The sequence below is a fragment of the Anomaloglossus baeobatrachus genome, chromosome 8 (assembly GCF_048569485.1).
Source record: "Anomaloglossus baeobatrachus isolate aAnoBae1 chromosome 8, aAnoBae1.hap1, whole genome shotgun sequence".
Lineage (NCBI taxonomy): Eukaryota > Metazoa > Chordata > Amphibia > Anura > Aromobatidae > Anomaloglossus > Anomaloglossus baeobatrachus.
Genome location: NC_134360.1, coordinates 52957432 through 52968053, shown reverse-complemented (window position 1 = coordinate 52968053; position 10622 = coordinate 52957432). Strand labels below are relative to the sequence as shown.

At 46.6% G+C, this 10622-nt stretch overlaps 1 protein-coding gene across 1 annotated transcript; it reads right to left on the bottom strand.

Annotated features, from left to right (window-relative positions):
* Positions 1–367: 367 nt before the first annotated feature.
* Positions 368–1309, bottom strand: LOC142250005 (olfactory receptor 5AR1-like). The gene has a single exon (XM_075322070.1). It carries the CDS (start codon positions 1307–1309, stop codon positions 368–370), a length of 942 nt encoding a protein of 313 aa, XP_075178185.1.
* Between the last annotated feature and the right edge of the window lie 9313 nt (positions 1310–10622).

Here is a 10622-nt window from a genome sequence, read left to right as displayed (position 1 = left end):
TGTGACGTTTTGATCAGTGTCATTTGGATGTTTTTAATTGTCATTGTGACTTAAAAAGAGAAAAAATAGTAGTTTGACAATAAATGGCTTCACCCAACCACTAACCATGAGTGGAAAAAAAGATTTTGTGCTATCATTCATATTCTCTGAAAAAAAGGCCAAGAAAGCAAAACATCTGCCAGGGTATGTAAACTTTTAAGCACAACTGTACATGGTAATACAGGAAAAGGAGATGACCTCATGAGGATGTGTCAAAGGTCACAACACCACAGAAAAATAAGCATTTAAAAAAAAACATAGGTTGGATTAAAACCCAGGATTCTACCTTACACAGCTAATGATATCGCTAAGCCACATCCTGATGATATCACCGATGGTCATGTTTTCGCATGTATGGATGAATGGCTCTCTTCACAGAATCCTTCAAGTCTTTGTTTCTGATACTGTAGATCAGAGGATTCAGTAAAGGGTTAATGAGGGCATATGTCACGGACACCACCCTGTTAAGAGTAAAGAGGTTACTGGTGGTGGGCACAAAATAGATAAAGATAATGGACCCATAGAAAATAAACACCACAGTGAGGTGAGAGGTGCAGGTGGAGAAGGCCTTAAGCTTTCCATGATTGGTCCGGATCCTCAGAACGGCGCATAAGATGTGAATATAAGGAACAAAAGTAATGGCAAAAACCCCAATTCCGAAGCTTCCACCTACCACTAATAAGACCAGAATGTTTAGGAAAATGTCAGTACAAGAGATCTGGAACAAATGAGGAAGGTCACAGAAGAAGTTATGGATGATGTTTTGACCACAAAAGGTCAACCTGAGTGTGCATAATGTGTGAACCAGTGAATAGATGAACCCAAGAACCCAAACCCCAGAGGCCATCTGGGTACAAACTGCCCAGGACATGATCTGGGTGTAGCGCAGAGGGTGGCAGACCGCAACGTATCTGTCATAGGACATGGCCGACAGCAATGAGACCTCTGCACTGGCCAAGTAGATGAAAAAGAAGACTTGGGTTGTGCAGGCCGGTAAAGATATTAAGTGGTTATTGGTGACCAAGTCACGGAGCATTTTAGGAGCTGTCACTGTAGAGTAAGATATGTCTATAAAAGCCAAGTTTCCGAGAAAAAAGTACATTGGAGTGTGAAGCTGGGAGTCGGTAAAGACAAAAATGATGATTAAGACGTTTGTGATGACAGTCAAGGTATAGATAAGGAAGAAGACAATGAAAAGTAGATGGAAATTTTTTGGATGATCTGAGAGACTGATAAGGAGAAATCCAGTGACCTTAGTCAAATTCTTCATGGCTTTGGTCAAAGTCCTTCAGATGCATACAAACCTGAATTGCTTGGGTCAAAGAGACATTGGTAATTAACAAGAAGAACTTGAGGATACAAGAGGTCAGCACAGATGTCACCTGAAGGGTTCATATTGTTTAGGTGGAATTATTGATGCCTGATTGATATAGAGAAATCTTCACCTTCCCAGGAGACGTCAGGCTTGGAGTATTCCTACAGATCCTCAGAGCATTCATTATATTTTCTATTTTTGTGTTTTCACTTGAGATGTTTAATTATTTTCCAGGCAGTTTTAATTTGGTATTTTGTTTATAACTCACTGCCCATTCACATTGGATGGCTTTTGACTCAAAGGCTTTTCCTTCTGTGGATCTTCTATACAGCAGCAGCAAATCTAAATCCAAAAAGTGATCTTATCCACCAAAACGTGGATACTGTACTAAGTGTCAGCGATTGCAAGACACCAAAGGGTGTCTGCCGAGAATCTGAGAGGGTAACAAGTCCAGTGCCTAAGGACAGAGATCAGAATAGGGCTACAACAATCCAAGGAGGATGGAGTCCTGTTTCGACTGTCAGTAGCCAAGAAAAAGTGGTCCTGTGTTGTATTGTTATTGTTGAGTGTAACCTTAAAGTGAATGGAGTAGGCCTCATTATAGATTAGTAAGGAGAGGATGTTGGAAAGATGAGCATCAGGAAATCAGTAAGGTGAAGACCCTAAAAAAAGAATGTGTCGCCCCCACGTCAGCAGCCGGGCTGCTCGGACCCGGATCCAAGGTGGCTCGAGGGATCTCCGGACCCGGGGGTCGGGGTTGCGCGGCCACTCGGAATAAAGGGGGAATATTTACACGGGTATTGTGTTTGAAGTTCGTGACGCCACCCATGGTGTGTGGTAAGGTGGAGTACCACTGCTGCAGTTGGGAGTACCCGGTGGCGATGGTGTGGGCAGCCAAGTGTTTAACCCCTCCATGGGTATGGGGGATGCCCTGGGACTCGATGAAGGCGACGGGGAGGTGCCGTTGGGACGGTAAGGGTCAACTGTGTACTCACTCAGTCCAATAACGCTGACACCGATAACTGTGGTAAACCAAAATTCTTGACACCGCTGCTGCTGGGAGGGAGCACGCCTGGATCCCGTGCCCGCTGGTGTTGCCTGTTAGCCTGTGACCTTTGCCTTGGCACCTCGTCTTCTAGTTGGTCCCTTTAGTGTGAAACTAATCGGGTCCCGCTCACCAGTATGGCTAACTGGGTGAGCTTGCACTCAGGGTTCACGCTTGGGATTTTCTGGACCGTGTGAGTGGAAAGTCCTATCCCCCTCGTTGCGCTAGTACCCCGATTTTGGAGCGGATGGAGAATGGATCTTGAAGGCTCCGTCCTCGTTGGGTAAATTGCCAGGACGCCTGAAGCTCCTTCCTGACCTAGGGTCCACGTACCCTATCGTGCCCTGGCCCCTGCCCAGTGATGGCACAAGGCCGCCGGCTGTCCTCATTGACAGTCCGTGCCCTTTGTCATGATCCCCTGCGACCGGGGTCCAGCTCCTACCAGGTCCAGACCAACGTCTGCCATCTAGTAGTTCCAAGGAGCCCAGCTCCTCACCTCCTCTCACTTTCACGTCCAACACTACACTGTTCTGCGCCTGACACTCCTGATCTCCCCTTAACCAACCCCCCAAGTGGGCGACCCTATTCCACTCAGGTCGTCCACTGGTGTGTCTGGTGGCTGTGGTGCAGAGTGTTCCTAGGATTTTGATTAGCTTGTTCTTGGCAACACCAAAGGTCAGGAACCCGCAACCAAGGAGGAGGTGGATATTGTACAGGAGGGCAGATTGCACAATACCCTGTGACGACCTGATAGGCCAGGGCATCACAAGAGCATTGGGATAGTATTATTGGCTTTTGAAAACATTATATATAGGGATTAGCGGGTCCGGTTCAGTCCTTGAACTTGACCCCGGACCTGGAATCCCATAAAAGTCAATGGCTGTAAAATGGTAGTAGTAAGGTCTACAGGGGTTAAAAAGGAAGCAAAATGGGGGTACAACTAGGACAATCGCTCTGCAAAGAAATGTGGATACGGAAATGAGTTAAAGGGGTTCTGTCACCATAGCAATCATGGTTTCATATCAAGTAAATTAATAAACTAAACATTTTAAGAGTGCCCCGACAGAGACTGATTTTAGACTTCCTCCGCAGAGCAACAATTTAAAAAAAAACAAACCCTACAAAGCCTGATTCCACAGTTGACACACACAAAGTCAAAATTATAAGAGTGCCGCCACAGAGCCTTTTTTTTACAGTTCCTCCTACAGAGCCTAAATTTCAGTTCCAGTAGTTTACACTACAGTTGCAGCAGATAATAAGTTCATAGTTGGATTTGAAATCGAGCTGGCGATCCGCCATCTAGCCTTACCACAGCCAGTCCTAGCCCCTTTGCCTTTGGGCTCCTCCACGATGCTGTTGACGGAGTGTCCTGGGGTCTGAAGCAATTAGTTTAAAAAAATACATTGTTTTACGGCTGAATAATGCAGCTAGGAATAGGACTTAATTTCTGTTTTGTTTGTTGTCGCTTACGGGGGCCATGATTAAGAGGGGACCCAGTGAAAGACAAAGCAAAGAAACTGGAACTAAATGGAGCAAACTCACAGTACATGGAGATGTATGGATGTAGCACCTAGGTGCAGGGATTAAATACTCGTCGCCGGGTCTGGTGATGTCGGGTCTGGGGATATCACGGGGTGGCCCTTGTGCCCGGCTTCGTGGCCCCGAGGTGTACAATAAAGGAGGGGGTGGTGATAATGGAGGTTTAATTTCGTAATGCCACCTGCGGTACACAGCCAGGGAATTAGCCACCGCTGCTGTCTCTGTTCTCCGGGGCGGATGGTAGCAGCCGAGATGTTTCTGCTCCCCACAGGTGGAGCGGGCCCCGGAGAGGATGATTAGGGGAGTAGTAATGACGGGCGCCGAAGCACGGGGCGGCGGCACCGGCAAGAACAGTCTCTGTGGGTTCCAGGTGTTTTACTCACAGTTCTTTAGGTAACACGGTCGCTGCCGCCGAAGCACTGGCCACCACTGTGATGGGCCCAGCCAATCCCGAGCAATTTGAGATTACAGTCAGTGTTCCCACTGAGAGTCCGTTCTGGTCGGGGTCCCTCCAATCCCGGTGTGTGGAATGTGGATTGGGCTGTGGGTGTTTCCTGCACTCCCCGCAGACCCTGGAATCCCATGGTAGCTGAGCTACCTGCTCCAAGTTGCGGGTCCTTGGCGCTCCCAGAAGTGTGAGGTAAAAGAAGATTGGATCGAGGTCCCAGGTGTGTGTCTCACCCCAAGCTGTGCCCGGGGCTAACTGACTGTGTGAAGATGCGCCTTCCCTGTTCCCCAAGTGGTGCCCGCCCCCCAGGTGGTTGTCCTACTGACCAGGAAGTCCCATGCTTTATGATGGCCACCCCCCCAGCCTACCCTAGTGCATCCCCCCTGTTGGGAAAGCACCTATCTGTGTTTGTTGTGTGAATGTGAGAAACACCAGCGATTAACCTCTCCTTACCTGGGATGAGTACTACATCTTAAGGGAGATGCAGTACCCTGTGGTGACTGAGCCTCAGGGGCGTCACATGGACACAGTCTTCCACCCACACACCTATACATCCAAGATAGAGTTCCACCACAGAGCAACAATTTTCAAAAAGGCCCTTACAGAGCCTGTTTTTACAGTTTACCCACAGAGTACCCAGAACTCCTTTAAAATAAGATAGAAACGCTGCCTCCTGCTAATACGGAGCTTATCAGATGGCGGTGCTGGATGTTGTGGTGTGGTGAGGAACGATCCATCAGAGGAAGGTGTTTCATTTTTGTGCAAAACAGACATAGATTAACCATGTCCTCCCCCTGCAGCAGCTCCATCTCCACCACCAGAAGCAGCACCACTGCCATGTCCCCTATTTGATGCTTTCCACATTTTTTGAACTCCAAAAAAGTGAAATTATATGGCCTGTATACAGAGAGAGTGCCCATCAGATTATTACACTGCCTGTTTCGCAGTCCCACCACAGATACAAATTTAATCTGCAGTACCGTATACTATAGTTGTTGCAGTTAAATAGCTGTACAGAGCAATGTAGCAGAGCTGACATGCTCTCTCTGCTTCTCACTTTGCATAGACTGTGTCTGTACAGAGTGATGAAGCTGACATTGCTGTCCCTGTGGATTACGTCGCACTAAGGATTTTTTTTATAATAAAGATGGAGTCTCTAAATGTTTTTTTGTTTTATTTCTAATAAAAAAATGTTTTCTCTATATTGGATTTTTTTTTCTGTTTACTAGAAATTCATGGTGGCCACGTCTAATTTGGCGTGACGCCATGAATTTTGGGCTTAGTACCATCTGCGAATGCAAAGCTGGTATTAACCCCTTTATTACCCAGCGTGCCACTGCATTAGGGCCGTTGGACGAGCCGGGTAACGCGCCTGGAAATGGCGCTAAGAAACGATGTGCCATTTCCAGGGGCGGCTGTGGGCTGCCGAGAATCACAGCCCCCAGCCGCCTGGTTTTACCTGGCTGGCGATCAAAATACAGCGGGAGCTCATGCATTTTTTAAATTATTTTTTTAAATACATTTTTTAAATATATAAATAATGGGCTTTCCTGTATTTTGATTGCCAGCCAAGGTAAAGCCAGGCAGATGGGGGTGGCAGCCTGTAGCCGTCCCCTTTATCTGCGCTGAGAATCAAAAATACCGCAGAGTGCTATGTAATTTTTTTTTAACGATTTATTTTTACAGTACTGTGATGTCAGGGAACCACAAACCCTGCACAGAGAATGGGCGTCTGTGATTGACTGTTGGAGCAACCTGAAAAGAGAAAAAGTAATAATAATAAAGCGAAAAATAAAGTGAAAAAGTGAAATTTTGCATTGGTCTCTTAATTTTTGCCACGGCTGTATATTTATATATTATATAAAGCTGAGTGTATGTATGTATCTATGTATGTGTGTGTGTGTGTATGTGTGTATGTCCGCTAAAGGAATCCTCACCGTCGCATTTACAATCACAAAATTTTGCACAGACACCTAGTGTGACTCAGGGAATGTCATAGACTATGTTTTGATGGGAAAATGTAACCCCGCGCTTTACAGTTACTCTCCAAAAACCCTGCCTCCATTAAAGTCAATGGAGCTGCGAGCTACAGGTTATTAGTAGGAGCTGTAATTGGTTGCTATAGGAACCATATATGGGGAGATGGATAGAGAGAGGCAGAAAGAGACAGAGAGAGAGACAGAGGCAGACAGACAGAGAAAGAGACAGGCAGACAGGAAAAGAAACAAACAGAGAGACAGACAGAGGCAGACAGAAAAAGACATACAGACAGGGAAAGAGTCAGGAAAAGAGAAAGAGAGAAGGAAAGAGAAAGGGACAGAGACAGAGACAAGTAAAAAGACAGGGAAAGAGACAGAGACAGATGGGGAAAGAGACAGATGGGGAAAGAGACAGAGACAAGTAAAGAAACAGGGAAAGAGACAGAGACAAGTAAAGAGACAGAGAAAGAGACAGAGACAGACGGGGAATGACACAGACATATATATATATATATATATATATATATATATATATATATATATATCTATGTGACGCCCTGGGCAAGCCAGGGGTCACAGGTAATGACACCACCACACCCTACACCCCGGATAGGTACACCAAAGCTACACCAGAAATCCTTGTTGCCTTCCTCCAGAGGCTGATGTCCACACCAGGGGGTGGGCCAGGCGGTTGGCTCCGCCCACCGAGGAGTTCACAGTCCTGGAGGCGGGAAAACCAGGCAGATGAGGTTTGCAGTTGAAGGGAGAGTGAAGTGGTAGAGGAGCAAAAGAGAGGAGTTGAAGTGAAGGAGAAAGTGACAGTTTGGAAAGCCTGAAGTTGGTCCGGGTGTGTGCCCCGGACTGAGACAGCAAGGTTAGCAGACGGTGGTGACCGTCTGCAGGAGAGGCTGATCGGAGGTTGCCGAAAGGACCGTGGACGGGTGGTGGCCCGGCGGTACCGGACCGGTATACAAGGAGAAGCCAGCACCATTGGCAGGGGCCTTTCGGATCCCGGCAAGGCTAGGAGTCGCCGTGAATTTGCCAAATCCGTCAGTGAAGGGGACCTCCGGGTCTCCCAACAACTAAGTCCCAATTGAAGGAAACAGTCCAACTGTAGCAGAGAGACACCACCACCGCCAAGGCACCAGTTTCTCAGGGCCAGCGCCTGCGGGCAAAGAGGGGCTCCTCCGGCCCATATCCAAGTCGGGGAGCGGGTTACCGGTGGGAACCCATCGCTACCAACATTACACTAGGTGCAGGGACAGAGACCGTCACCGCCAACTACCGGGGAAAAGTAACAGCAGCCGTCCGTGGGAACCATCTTTCCAGCCGTGTGTTTTACCGAGAACTGTGTCAACGTCTCAGGCTGAGTGAGTACCACCGTGCCGTGCGGCACAGCGCTGCCCCCGCGACCCTACACCTCACCAGGCCCCGCACCCAGCCTGCCATCCATCCCTACCCCTCACCGGGCCCCGGGACAACCAACCCCCTACCCACGGAGGGGAGAAATAACAACAAAGCTGCTCCCTGTCACCGCTCCCGGGATCCCCATACAGAGCAGCGGTGGTGTCCACACAATCACCACAACCGTGGGTGGCGTCACGGACAATAAATCCCCAAAACCAATCCCCTTTTCACTCACGGGCGAGGAGCGCCGCTCGAGTCCCCGGGATCCGGCCCACCGCTCGAGCCACCGAGCAGCAGAGGCCGTAGCAGCAGCGGCAGCCGGACCCGAGCAGTGGGAGAGCGCAGCGTCCCCTCCTCCGCCCGCGACATATATACATATAATATTCATTATTTATTTATTTTTATACAACTATATATTGTGTACATTATACTTATAAATATATATATATTGTGACAAGGCGACCGGCCTGATTGTGAATGGTCAGTATGTATCCCGGAAGTGGTGTGATTGTGGAACTCCATGCTGGTACCTGTAGTGCCACGGGTTCTTATCATGGTGTTCATAGGGCTTAGGATCATGGATGGCTGGAGACATGGGTGGGTCTGGCCATCCACATACCCCGCCAATGAGTGTGTTGGAGGTGTCACTGCTGACTTCTAAAATGGAGTCTAAAGTTTGGTTATAGGCAGAGAGTGTGTATCACTGAGAAGCAGCCAGTGTGGAGAGGCTGCTCATCTGCCAACAGAGGTATTGAAGCCTCTCTGAAGTAAACGCCCCAAGAGAGAGAGAGGGTCCGCTACAGCTGACTGGGGGTCAGTGGGATACTCTTGGAGAAAGTGGTATCGAAACCTGGGGGTTTTTACCGTGAGTGTTACGGACTGTCATCAGTGTGTGACGTGGACTACAAAAGAAGTTTATGCTGTCCTAATAAACTGCTATACTTTTAAAAGAGCTGTGCTCCTGTGTGCTACCTTGGAGACCAGCAAAGCGAGTGAGTAACCCCCTGATGATGCCGTGTGTGAACTGTGTGTAATGTCACAATATATATAAATATACAGCTCTGGCAAAAATTAAGAGACCAATGCAAAATTTTCAGTTTTTCAGATTTTTCTCTTTATTTTTCTTCTTTATTATTCTTAATTTTTCTCTTTTCAGGTTACTCCAATAGGCAATCACAGACGCCTATTCTCTGTGCTAGGTATGTGATTGCTTGACAGCACAGTACTGTAAAAATAAATTATTAGAAAAAAATGACGTAACGCTCCGCGGTATTTTTGATTCTCAGCGCAGATAAATCGGACGGCTATGAGTTGCCACCCTCATCTACCTGGGAAAGCATTACGTTGTTTTGTTGTTTTTTTTTTTAAATTATTTTAAAAAATAATTTAAAAAAATGTGTGGGCTCCCGCTGTATTTTGATCGCCAGTCAGGTAAAATTAGGCAGGGGGGGCTGGGATTCTCGGCAGCCCGCAACCGTCCCTGAAAATGGTGCATTGTTTCTTAGTGCCATTTCCAGGCGCTTTACCCTGCTCATCCAGCTGCCCTAATTTGGTGGCACGCTGGGTAATAAAGGGGTTTATACCAGCTTTGTATTCGCAAATGGTACTAAGACCAAAATTCATGGTGTCACGCCAAATTAGACATGGCCACCATGAATTTCTAGTAAACAGTAAAAAAACAAACAAAAAAACAGAAACATTTTTTATTAGAAATAAAACAAAAAAACATTTAAAGACTTCCATCTTTATTATAAAAAAAATCCTTAGTCCGACGTTATCCACAGGGACAGCAATGTCAGCTTCATCACTCTGTGCAGACATAGTCTATACACAGTGAGAAGCAGAGAGCATTGTCAGCTCTGCTACATTGCTCTGTACAGATCGAGAAGCAGACTGACAGTGAGGGTATGATTGCACTTGCGTCACATTGCATCACCCCGCAAAATGAGAACACTACGGGTCGCGGAAAATGGCTCAAAAAGTGTGCCACTTTTTTGGACAAAAATCTGATTTTTTTAATCCCTTAGATAAAAGTAAACCTATACAAGTTTGGTATCTAAAAATTCGCACTAACCTGAGGCATCACACCAACATATCAGTTTTACTATATAGTGAACACAGTAAATAAAATATCTCAAAAACAATCATGTAATCAAACTTTTTTTAAAATTTTTCTGCTCTTGGAATTTTTTTTGACATTTTCCAGTACACTATATGGTAAAACTTATGGTTTAATTTAAAAGTACAACTTTTCCCGCAAAAAAACAAGCCCTCATATGACAAGATTGACGAAAAAATAAAAATGTGACGGCTCTCGCAGGAAGGGGAACAAAAGAACATCAACCCAAAAAAACGGAAAATCGTCCAGGGGTGAACGGGTTGAGAATAAGTTTGGTGTCTTCAGGAGCAGGAACTCGACCACTATCTTACACTTCTCCTGGCATAATTTGTGGTTCTGCTACTGGACTTGATTACGGTTTGTTTACTAACGTCACTTACAGTTCTACAGGCGTCATTTACGGTTCTTCTACTGGGTTTGATTATGGTTCTTCTACTGTCGTCACTTACGGTTGTTCTACTGGGGTCAATTATGGTTCTTTTACTGGCGTCACTTGCGGATCTTCTAAAGGCAACATTTATGGTTCTTCTACTGGAGTCGATTGCAGTTCTTCTACAGGTGTCGAATACGGCTCTGTTCCAGGCACAGGTTTCAGCCTTCCACTAGCATGGGTCATGGATCTTCAATACACACTGAGAAGAAAAGTCCTGCACCACTGATCAACTTTTGTTACCTTGTGATATCTCCCATGTGCGGGGAGTGCAGCTCCAGCGGGAGGTGTCTCACGGCTG